We start from the raw sequence: 12370 nt of genomic DNA, 5'->3' as shown, positions 1-12370 counted from the left end.
GATTATCTCGGCTTTTACGCTACTCTTTCGAATTCGCGGCTGAGCGATTGAAATCATCGTTGATTATTACGAAATAAAGCGATGAAAAATGACAAGTTTTCGATTGGTAGCAGTCAATGCCATAGAACTCGACTTCCCGACTTGCTCGAGTACACGATTCCCTAATTTTCTCGGCAGTATGCGGTTGTTCGACGAAATTCCCCGAGTGCACTTATCTGGGTCACTTGAACTGAATTTTTGAGGGGATCGAGCCAACGTTATTGTAGCGACCGCTACGTTCACGCTGAGTGCATGCTCGACGAGAATCGTGAGCTTGGGAAAATCTGTCATTTTAAATGTCGAACTTCCCAAATTGTCGAGACGTCATCGTCGCGTTGAAACGTCAATAATTTTGAAGTAGGCGTTATCGAAATTATGCACCGTACTAATTCCTTGTTTGTGATTCACAGGATGACCAGTCGTTACCGAGAAGACACACGTAAATGTGGATACGGAATCCCCGTACACGACGAAAAGGAAAACACGAATGGAAAAGGAGTCCTGTGTTTTTGGAATGTTTTGTGAAAAACCGTTATAAGAAATGGAAGGTCGATTGCAAATTTATGTAGCATTAAATTATATGCGTCATCGAGGAAAGTTCGACGACAAAAATTTGCGTTTCTTTATCCGAGATGCATTATGCAACCTCTGCGTCTTTGACTGTAACCCCTACTGTTTAGACAAATTCGATGTTATCTGTTTTTCGCTTTAACGGGCACGAGAAACCGTGCGTAAACGCAACGGCGGAGATTCGAATCTAAAGCGAACGTCGTAACGCGTTCCCGTCTTACAGTTTTCCGCAAAAAATTCATCATCGACCTAATAATCGTTCGCTAACATCTTTTACTTGTTTTTTTTACTCGTTTAATTCGACAGTACTCGTTCGACGGCACTTCCGGTCGATTAGATTGTACATCGAGATAGATATGAAATGTAAAAGTAGCATTTAATAAATCTTGTAAGAATAATAATTAATATTTTTAATTTTCGCGATGAAGTCCCTCGGCGGAGGACAAATCTAAGATCAGCTATTTTATTAAAGTAATAGTCGGAAAAATGGACGGCCTTGAAAGGAGAAGATGCAAAACTTGTAGCAGGTAATGTATCTCTGGAGCGGCTTCAAATTTATTCGTCAACAGCAAGTTAGACTTTTATTCGTTCGTCGGTAGATAAGGTAAGATATTCCCTCGGTTCTGCCACGATTGTCCACGATCGTGCACACGTGTGCAACAGGAACGTTTTCGACGGATTTGACGGATCGTCGTGAATCGAACAGGTACCTCGGCATTCTCGTGGTTCGATCATGCGAGGACGTTTGAATGCGATCGGAAGGCGAAGCTTTCGATTTACCGAGGATTAACCGTCGACATTTCCATAGGGTTGTATTCCGTGAGCCTCGATTATTCGATTTTTAAGCAAAATAGCTGGATCCAGTTACGAATCCCTCTGGCCACCGGAAGCGGAGAAAAGAAGGAAATTCACGCGTTCCTTCCACGTCGAGCATGGAATTCGTGGAATTTCCTGGGATTTAAATGTTTCTTCTTTTCACGATTTCGCAGCCACGATTATAACCGATATTTTGAGGAGGACGTATACGGGCTATTTGAGGGTTGAAGAGCGCATTCTCAGGGTTGTTTCTCGAACGCACTCGTTGCACAATGTAACACTATCCCCTTGCAAAGGAATATAGTCTTTGGAGTGTCTTTAACGCGAAACCGAGCGTCCTTCTTCTATTATTTTGTCGTGAATGATCCCTTTATGCTCGTTAAAGGACCCGATCGCGGCCCTTAGGGATTTTTGCGTGTGCTCGCTCGCGCGGATAAGCACGCGATTCGAGGACGATCGAAACCGAGTCGCCTCGAGCCACCGCAATGTGTATGCAATCCTTAACTCGTTATTCACTGCTTGATAAATGAGCAAGTTATATAGATCAGATCGATGCGATCGTTGCAAACAAAAGTAACCGAACTTTATTTCTTCTACTGCGCGGCTCTGATAAATTAACAGTCGACAGGAATGCGAGTACTCTTACCATCTGTCAATTTATCAAAATTTTCAATCGTTGTATCGCACTACCGTCTTCTACGGTATAGCATGCGCCACTTTCTTTTCTTTCGAGCATCTCGTTCGCGAAACGTACGACAATCTGTGCTTGTTTCGAGACGCTAAAAGTTTGTGTATCAATTTTTTAATAGATATAAGAGCGTGTGCCAACATAGAGGGGTAATGAATATCATTTTTTGCGATATCACGCGAAAGACCCATAAATTTCGTAGTCATAGCGACTATGGGGGGAGGAGTCGTTGCAGAGGAATGGTTTCGAGCACCCTAAAATGTTTTGGCACGCGTCGCGAACATCCCTGGTCGCTCGTTAGTATTCATTGTCCATACGAATGCCCGGTTTTTCGAATGGACGTTAGGAAATTTATGTCGCATCTGCGCAATCGTACGTTTAAGAATGCAAACTACACATGACCGTATAATTTTGGGATCTCTAGACTTCACGATTTTGGAACTTTAAGACTACGCGAATCGTCTACATTATGGAATTCCAGGAATCTCGGATTAAGGGGTTCTGACACTTTACAACTATTAGAGATTAAAATTTTGTCATTGGACATATGATATTGGACACTGGATTCTGGACTTATGGGACCTTAAATATTGGGTTTTAGACTGCAAGCTTTGAATCGTAGACTTTGAAAGGCTCCGTATTGTAAGATACGAATAAAGTAAAAACGTAACCGTCTCAAATTTCGATCCCAAATTCCCGAAAAAAAATTCGGCACCCCCTCGAAAAAATCTGTTTACGTAAGTAGCATGTTGATTGGCGCTACCCTACCGGACTCTCCGACGAATTTCGTTACAATCGAACGTTTTGCAACCTCGGCCAGTGTTTTGTGCTATACAATGAGGTCCTGAAGTGTCTTTTAGTGCGCTCGGTAGCGCGGCGTTCAATGCTAGCCGCTCACAAATGCGCAGCGGGGTGTCCGGCTCACTCGAGATTCGCTACTCGATACGAACATCGTTCCACCACCGGGAAAATCATTGTCGACCGTCCAACGCCGAATTCAACAGCACCACGATCAATATTTCTACGGTTACCGTGTAGCTTAATATGTTTATTGCTGTGAGAATGTTACGTTCAGAGATTTTTATCTGGACTCGTTGCCTTTTAAGCTCTAAAGTCGCTCTTGGATCCCTATCCACCTTTTCATTTGTTTTTTTTTATCGATATTACACTCGATGATTCCTTTATATATGTGCAGGTTTCATTCACGTTTCGTAAACGGTGGTTAATACGACGATTGAATGATAAGCTTCGTTTTAAGATTTATCAAAATCATTCATATGCTTTACCGTGAGGATCTGGAGTTTAAAAATTATATGAAAAGCAATAGTTAATTGCGAAGTGATTAATTAAGTGCGATGAAAGTATTTAGACAGCTTCAATCGCACGTACTTTTTAAACTCGACGTTTTCGCGGGAAAATATAGTGGCGCCATCTCTCCGGCGAACGGGGTGAACTACACTCATCTGGAGCAGCTCCTTCATTAGTTCCAGCTTTTTACCGCTAGACGGCGCCACATACACCCTTTAATATAGGCTGCAGGAACTAAGGGAACTATAAACATAGCACAATTTTTGCATTTACTGACTTTCCAGAGATATTAATACCTTTGGAATATTCTTAAGTTAATTAATAAAGCTCTGCGATGTCATTTTATGCATAATAGCATTAATTAAGCTTAGAAAATCAATTTTTATTAGGGCCGGTAAAAAAATAGTACTAGTGGCGCCATCTCTCCGGCGAACGGGGTGAACTACACTCATCTGGAGCACCGCCTTCGCTAGTTCCGCCATTAGCCAGTAGGAGGCGCCACTCACCGGTACCGCAGCGCCGCCTAGTGCATGATGGCCGAACTAACGAAGGAGGTGCCTCAGATGGCTGTAGTTCACCCCGTTCGCCGGAGAGATGGCGCCACTAGTTCCTTTTTCCGAGCGGCCCTAATTAAAATTCATTTTTTGGCCTTATTTAGCGATATTATGCATCAAATTACTTCGGAAAGCAATACTAATTAGTTCCAGGGTATTCTAAATATATTAATACCACCAAAAAGCCAGTAAGTATAAAAATATCAGTATGTATATAGTTCCCTTACTACAGCCTGTACTATCGGTAGTACCGTTAACATAAAATTTATTATATGTACAATAATTTGTTGAAAAGTTATTAATTATATAAGTCGACAATATACAGGAAGTCGCATTTACGTAAATTTTGTAATAAGTTTATATTGTGGCGGGTTAAAAAAATTTTTTTCTGGTGGCGCCATCTCTCCGGCGAACGGGGTGAACTACACTCATCTGGAGCACCTCCTTCGTTAGTTCGGCCATCATGCACTAGGCGGCGCTGCGATAGCGGTGAGTGGCGCCGCCTTCTGGCTAATGGCGGAACTAGCGAAGGCGGTGCTCCAGATGAGTGTAGTTCACCCCGTTCGCCGGAGAGATGGCGCCACTATTTTTCCCGCGAAAACGTCCAGTTTGAAAAGTACGTGCGATTGGAGCTGTCTAAATACTCTTAGCTTATCAAATTAATTAATTTTCAATAAATTATTATACTATAATTGTTTATTTCACAAGAAATCCCAATAATTATTAATAAAAATGGATGGGGAGCAGTACGAACGGACACAGGAGATTAAAATCGATATACCTGTAATGGACAGCGCAGACACGAGGTCAATATTATATCAACAATAAATTATTTACGAAAACAACGTGGTATAAAGTGAATGTATTGTTCGTAAAGCGAATAGCTAATTTTGTATAAATTTTAGGGCACGAATAATAGCTCGTATCGAAAGTGTAACATCGTCCATAATCCAACAGATATGTTCCAACCAATTACCAAGCATTTCCTGCTCGGTACTAAAAAATTCCAACAAAACAGACTCGCAGACGTACTCGCAAAACGATTCATCAAATTTCGCGTCACGTACTCCCGATGGAGAGGAAAGTGACGAGGAACGGGTTGACAGGAAAGTGGTGGCGAACTTTGCAGCAAGTAGGGGTAAAGACAAATTTGCCTTGATGATGACGGTAATGGCCACGGCTCATCGTTTGCTAATTACCAACACCACCGCTACGAGGAGATCCCTTTACTACGATTTGAAGAACGAGGAGACGTCGAATTTGGTGCTAGGACAGGGATACGTGGACAGAGCCGTGAACTGTGTCGCTAATTTGCTAAATTGTGCACCTTGGGAACTCAGTAAGTGTCTCCTCTTGGACGAATCTCTCATTTTCTAAATAATCAGAAATTCGGAAAATCGTTTAATGTGACAAACGTGTCAATTATCCAGATATTTTAGCAACGTCGAAAGGATTAGCGGCAGGTGACTTGACGCTCACACTAATCGATAATCGAAGCATCGATTGCTCCGTACCAGGTGGTGCTCTCATTCCGTGCATCAACTCAAACGTAACATCGGTTCGCACCACGGCGAAAATGGTGCTGATCGTTGAGAAGGATGCTGTCTTTCAGAAGCTGTTGGAAGATGATTGTATGTCCATGTTGAACTGTATTCTGGTAACGGGAAAAGGATATCCGGATGTAGCCACTAGGATGCTGGTTAAACTGTTAGCCGAGAAGTTGGGGCTTCCGGTTTATGTGGTCGTCGACGCTGACCCTTTCGGTGTCGACATAATGTGTGTTTACCGGTAAAGCAAATTATTTATAGTCCTTTACTGTCAATATTTATAACCAACATATCAGTCGTTAACGTCATTTTCAATCTTTCGTTATCGAAAGAAATTTCTTGATAATCTCTGAAAGTTTAGAAACCGCAATTCGTTCGAGAATAAAACCAATATGTATCGGTAAAAATATTTCGACGATTATTCGCGTATCGTTCGAAGGATTAAAGTTTAGTTTATATAGAGCATTGTGCAATATACGTCGCGGAATTGGCAATTTCCACGGTGTAATTAGTACGTGTTGCGGTTGATACGAATAGGATGAATGGTGGTGACGTAAAAAGCCACAAATCAGTGTCAGCAGTGAGTTATATCAGGCCATCGTATTTATCATTCTGCATGAATTTATGCCAGAAATTTGTTGTCTCAATAAAACTGAACCTCGCAAATATGTATCGAAAATACACAGAAAATATATTCGTCGATCGATGAGATAACGAGGTTGCGTTAATAATTATATATTTCCATGAATAAAAAATTTCCTAATTATATGGTATAGCCATCAAGGAGTATACAAAATAACCATATCTTTTACATAAAAAAAGGAGGTGGAATTTAATGAATAAGTCACAAGATTTCACGTTTTTCTTTCAGTTTTGGTTCATCAACCTTATCCAAGGAAAACGAGAGTCTGGTATGTCCGAACGTGCGCTGGTTAGGTATCCATCCATCAGAATTGCAGCCTTTAGGGGTGAACACCATTCCTTTAACCGAATTCGATTTATCGAAATTGACTGCCATCGAAAGTCGACCCTACATGACGCCTCGCTTTTTTAAAGAACTTGAAATTATGCGAAAGGGGAAGGCAGAGATTGAGAACGTGTCTTCGTTCTCGAGGAAATTTTTAACTTCTATGTATTTGCCTTGCAAGATCAAAGGACAGGATTATATTTAATATCAGATTTATATTAGTTAATTTTGAGTGCCTGTCTCTTTTGTACTCACGAATAAAATCAATGTTTTAAGTTTTGCATTGCATTAATCTTCTCGACTTTCGGGGATTTTGTTTCCGCGGTATAGCTGTCGCAGGTATCCTCTAGAATAATTAATTCAGGAATCCTTCGATAGGACCCTAAATAAATAACACTGCTATTCGACGATTGTCTGGACATTGGGGGTTCGTTTAAATTCGCCTCCGAAGACACTTTTCGCGCCTTTGATCTTGTTCTACAGAAATAATTGTATAACCTTAAACCAATGAATCAACACGTATTCACCGATATCCTTTTAACGATCTCACCGGTTTTCTGCGATCGATGGGAGAGACTTCCGTTTGACGCTCTGTCGAACATTTAACGTCCTCGACGAACGTTTCTTTTTATTTCGGCGTAAAGTCATGATTCTCATTTTAACGCGAAACCGTCAGTCTCGATGAAAATTTTGTTTTTCGTTACGTCGTCTGAAACGATGACTATCGATATCGAAAGAGAGCCCAGCAGTTCATCTTCAGGTAGGAAGGATGCGAAGAAAATGGCGAAGCTTCAGGTAATGTAACAGTTTATTGAAAACACTTTTTGTTCGACCGTGGTACGGGCCGAAGTCTCGCTGATATTAAAAAACGCAGAGTCTTAGTAACATGATTATCTCGTGGGTGTTACGTGGAATTAGAACTTCGAACGATATCCTCGAAATCGGTGGTTACAATTTATCTAGAATGCTGTTCATTTTCTAATTCTTTACAATTGTTTATTGTAATGCACCATTGTGACAGAGACATTGTATCGGAGTAACGCGTTGAATGACATTGTCTACTTTATTATGAAAAATTTTAATTGGCATTGACGCGTTTCATGGAAATTTGTTTAACTCGTAAAAGAAATGGTTCTCTGCAAGTAAAACTATATACTGAAAATACTGAACTCGATTTTCGGATCAAGGTCCCTGAACATTTAATATTCTGATCGCAGAGGGTGCGATACAGGACTGTTTAAAAGTGTTCCAGTAAAAAATCCAAAAGATTTGAGCGAGAATGATTCAACGCGTTACGCGACAGAATTTTACAATTGAACCGTAAACATTGTATCGAAGTTATTTGTTAAAGAATTTGCTGTCGCAACAGTTGATTTCGTGGATGTTCGTTCTCCAGGTCCGTGCGAATATCGTAAAAAAACCGAGTGGAAACAATCCGCGTGTCCTTGTTTCCCCACGAGACGCTGTCGAGAACGCCTGTCATTCGAACGATAATTCGCGCCACTCGAGCGAATAATTATTATAAAAAACAATTGTCCGAGCGTGTCGAGCACACTCGCGAACACGATCGAATCAACGAGTTATCGGGCAAGCTTCGATACAACGTTTCACGTGTTGCGTTCGATCGGTTATCGCGATCAAACGTCGTTCCGAAATTGCCTCGATTATGCAATTTATTTCGAGGATTCTGATATACGCGTATAGATCGTGACGAGTTGGTTAGCTCCGAAACTAAGTCCAAGTTTCGATTGTTCTTGTCGGTGACCGTGCATAGACGTGAAATCAATTATTTTCGTTTAATTCTGCGTTCGTTTCTACGGACATTCGTATAACAATTTTTAAGTATAAAATTCAGGATTGCTTTTCTTTTTAGCACGCGTGATCCTAGTGGAAATTGAAATTCAATATTATACGGGGTTAAAATGAAAAGGTTACCATCGATTCTATCCGTGAAATTTAAACAATTTTTTTCTATACAAATTTTATTTCTACCAACAAATTCTCTATTGTTATAAAGAAAAGAATCATAGGTACAATAGTTGTAAAAGGGTGATCTCTCGAATTTGAAATACATTAAAAACTAGCATATTAAAAATGCATGTCGGTTTCGATTCTCGAACTACTTGGATTCAGTCTCGAATTACGAATTACTCGAACAATTTTCTTTAAACGATATCTTATCTTAAATATAATACCTCGATGTTCGAGCGTGCATCCGTTGACGTTAAAAACAACACCGTGTCGAAACCGCCAAATAATCGATAATAATCGTCAATCTGAATATCACAGATTATCCAAAGAATTTTCAAATAGACGCATTATCGTTATTAATAAATAATCCTTCTATCCTCGATCGATGATTATAAATGCTCGTCTCTTTCTCTCTCGTTTCAAGAATCGTTCAGAACGTGAACAAAAACGAATCTCGTCAACAATTATTCGCGCGATATTTTTTTTTAATTTTTTTCTTTTTTTTTAGTTCGCACGGGCCCGATTCGTGAACTCGATGTCCGCGTGATTCGCAGAATATTCTGCGCGATGTCTCTCTTCTCATCCCTCTTCTCTGTGTATCGCATTATTTCTCTCTTTATTGTATAATATATATATATATATCTTTTTTATTTTCTTATTATAATTCTCTTTAGCCTAGCGGCGATAATACGTTTACCAAAAGCTTATAAGATACCCTTATGCGCTTCTACCAAGGTTTCTTTTATTTTACTTTATTTTATTTAATGTTTTTTTTTCATTTTCGTTACGATTAATTCTCTCGTAATTCGCATGCTTGTATTTTGTTGCTGTTATTGTTGTTCTTGTTGTTGTTACTGTCTGCGTGCCTGCCGTTCGAGATCTATGCCTACAGTTTCATTTTTCGCCGCACTTTCTGCCGTTTTTATTACAGTTAATAATTGATTGCGATTGCACACTTACGCACTCACACGTTCTCGCTTCCTCGACGCACACGCGCACACACGTACGTACAACTTTCGTCTCGTTACATTCATTCGTTCGTTCGTTTCTTACGAAAGAATGGTGTCTCCGATAACACCAACGAGGATGAACAACTTTTTATTTGCATAACGTGAAACAACAACGTGTCTGTCCTTATCGCGGGGCTAAAGAATCGTTATCGGTTAGGAATCACGAACAGCTTCTTCCTCGTTCCATGGCCAAGTTGATGAACGTTGAGCCGAGGCACGATTATTTATTACAGGGTTCTCACTTGCGTGGAAAAACGACGAGACAACGTTGTTTCGAATGGAGTTTTTCATGGAACGGGGAAAAATATGTTCGATCGATCGAGTAAATAATTTGCTGGACGATCCTTTGGCCGCGTGATTCGCCTTTTGTACTCTCTACAATCGACATCAAGCACGTAATCTTCGATCTAACGATTCTATGGTCGTCCGTGTGCCCGCGGGCTCCACAGAAATTTTTCCATGGAAGTACGTGAAGGATTCTTTCGCGAAAGGATGTTCTCGATGTCGATATTATAATTTATACAACTTACAATTTATTCCAACGATGTAAATTTTAACCTCGAGTAGAATCTTATTTTTAAAATTGGAAAATTTCGAAGTTGGACTTTAAAATTGAGAAATCAAGAAAACGAAGGGAACTCTCGCTAGTTATCGGCTAACAATGACGACGTATACCGCGGAGCACCATGGACGAACCATAACGAACGTTCAACTAAGGTTCATTAATATTATTAGGTAATATCTTCATCCTCTCCGTTCTATTTATTATCGTTTGATTAGTTGCACTAGCCTTGATTGTCGGCATTTAAGGGCTGCTGGGCAGGCAGCGTTTATGGCGACGTGCGACTCTTCGTTCGTTCGCGCGATCGATCGTGCCCTAAATCGAGCTCCCTCGATTCTTCCTTGTTCGGGGAAAGGATCGAGGGATCTCCGGTTCGACCGATCTCGAACGACTCTTCGGCATCGTCCGAACGATCCCCGAGGTTCCGCTCGGAAAACGGAACATTCTCCGCTGGAAGTTGTTTCGTCAACTTCTTCAGGGTCTCCGACGCGACGGTTGATCGAGAAAAGGTATTCGTTGCCCGCGACGAGGTCCGTTCTCTCGAACGAGCTCTAAGGTGATGAACGTTATCCTAAAGCCTCGAGCCGCTTACTTAATCAATTATTTAATCTGGAAACTGTGTGTGTATGTGTGTATAGTACAACTTAGCGATATATGTATAGTACAACAAACGATCAACGACAAACGGGAACACATGCGAACCTCGTCGAGGGACCGCGTCCTTTCGGGGCTGCAACCTTACAGATATATACAAATATTCGAAGGGATCGTAACGGGGTGAATTCGGGTCGGGGAGCAAGGGTGAGAAAAACCGTTTATCCCTTTTACGGTACACAGACTAGGCGCCAAGCTGTACAACACGAAACCTTAACACTAGGCGTTTCTTTCTAAAACGGTCAGTGTGTTGGTACTCCTGGACGAACCTCATCGCATAGCCATTCTGTCGCCCGAAAATCAGGGAGGCACCGATATAGCGTAGCGATTGCGAAAAATTAAGTCACGAGATCATCCACCTTTTACCTCAGCCACTGACGTAACTAGGCGCTGCTCAAACTGAGTCTAGTCCCTTTCTTCGCTAGAAATTATTTCGTTCTAAATGCAACATTTAATGCAAGTATAATAACGTGAACGTATTTGTATAAAGTGGACAATTCTAAATCAGGGGGCTCGGCTCAACTCGGACGAAAGTCCTAGTTACGTCGATGCAGAGTCGTTTCAAGATGGTCTCCCCAGTCGAAATTTAAATTATAGGTTCTGATCGAAACTTGTGTGCCTGGATATGTAAGAACAAGATTCGTAACATTGTAAACCGATCATGGACTTTCGAACAGGGAAACAATTGAAAAATTTTGTTCGATTTATGGTAGTTAAAGTTCTTGAGTGCATCATAAAGGGCTAAGGAACCAGTAATCGAGAGGTTTAGATAAACGATGAACCTGGAATTCATATTTCGACTATGATCGAACCTCCGAGAGAAGAGCAAGGGATTGCAAGCTCCGGTAAGCTCGATACCTTGGAAAGCGGAACACGGTCTACGAACGACTTCAGCTTGCGCTGGCTAGTGTGCAGGATCGATATAAAAAACACGGGTCGGGAGCCTGCAAGCTCGCGCTAAGCTCGATGCGTTGGATCGTCGCTCACGGTTCTCCATTTCGTTCGTCACGCGTCCCAGTCAGATTCTCGAGTTGTATAAAAAGTGGTGAGAGCTTGCAAGCTCGCGACTCCAACGAATTCCGGGTCGGGGACAAGAGAGGAGCTCGCGAAGCTGCTTCGGCTAGACACTACGCCTCCGTGTGTCGGGATCTACTAAGGAGGTATCCGGGATGCGCGTCCAGAGAGCACGGTGAACGAGTTTCTTCGTAGCAAAGAGGAATCCGCTGGCTGACGCAGGCGGCTCGATATACAACGTTATCAACGATATTACTTATACAAACGCTAGCTTTAGCTCATCCCTGTCATCACCGTTTTTTATCCTATCCGTTTCCCGGTCACACCCTAGTCAGCGAGTGAAAGCATCCTCGGCTTCGACTTTCAGTCTCCGCGGGACGTGGAGATTTCTCCGTAAGGTGCCATCTTCGAAACGATCGGATGCTCCCGAGAACGCGTATGAACTAGTCTAATCCTGAACGGCGAGCCTCGTCGACGAGCATCCAGGCCCATCCGGGATGTATCAGAAGTAGGCGAACTAGAGACAACGAGGGAGTGTTCGGTTTGAGGCACTAGGACGCGTCCAGGGAGAGGCACTCGGCGAGGAAGTCCTCCATGGAACGATAAGCGTGCTCCAACACGCCCGATAAGGCGTGGTCTTCGTCCGCGTAGCTCTGTTCGAGACAAACGA

At 41.8% G+C, this 12370-nt stretch overlaps 2 protein-coding genes across 6 annotated transcripts in view; one reads left to right on the top strand and one right to left on the bottom strand.

Moving 5' to 3' along the window:
• The first annotated feature begins 4707 nt into the window (after positions 1–4707).
• mei-W68 (meiotic W68) lies at positions 4708–8652 on the top strand. The gene is made up of 4 exons (XM_003707716.2): positions 4708–4781; positions 4881–5314; positions 5406–5763; positions 6394–8652. The coding sequence occupies exons 1-4, from the start codon at positions 4708–4710 to the stop codon at positions 6692–6694; spliced, it is 1167 nt and encodes a 388-aa protein (XP_003707764.2). The 3' UTR covers positions 6695–8652.
• Positions 7280–12370, bottom strand: part of LOC100876449 (A-type potassium channel modulatory protein DPP6) — a 63135-nt gene continuing 58044 nt past the window's right edge. For all 5 annotated transcript variants that reach the window (XM_003707759.3, XM_012295772.2, XM_076537006.1 and 2 more), the window contains one exon: positions 7280–12353. In XM_003707759.3, coding sequence (XP_003707807.2) covers positions 12252–12353 — 102 coding nt within the window. In that variant the 3' untranslated portion in view covers positions 7280–12251. The remainder of the gene's footprint in view (positions 12354–12370) is intronic.

The sequence above is a fragment of the Megachile rotundata genome, chromosome 11, assembly GCF_050947335.1.
Source record: "Megachile rotundata isolate GNS110a chromosome 11, iyMegRotu1, whole genome shotgun sequence".
NCBI classification, from domain to species: Eukaryota; Metazoa; Arthropoda; class Insecta; order Hymenoptera; family Megachilidae; genus Megachile; species Megachile rotundata.
The sequence above is the reverse complement of the archived record's forward strand: the minus strand, read 5'-3'. Positions and strand labels throughout refer to the sequence as shown.

Coding starts and splice junctions, on each gene's coding strand:
- mei-W68 (XM_003707716.2), top strand. CDS start 4,708: ATGGATGGGGAGCAGTACGAACGGACACAGGAGATTAAAATCGATATA. Junction 5,315..5,405: donor TTGTGCACCTTGGGAACTCA/GTAAGTGTCTCC, acceptor TCAATTATCCAG/ATATTTTAGCAACGTCGAAA. Junction 5,764..6,393: donor GACATAATGTGTGTTTACCG/GTAAAGCAAATT, acceptor TTTTTCTTTCAG/TTTTGGTTCATCAACCTTAT.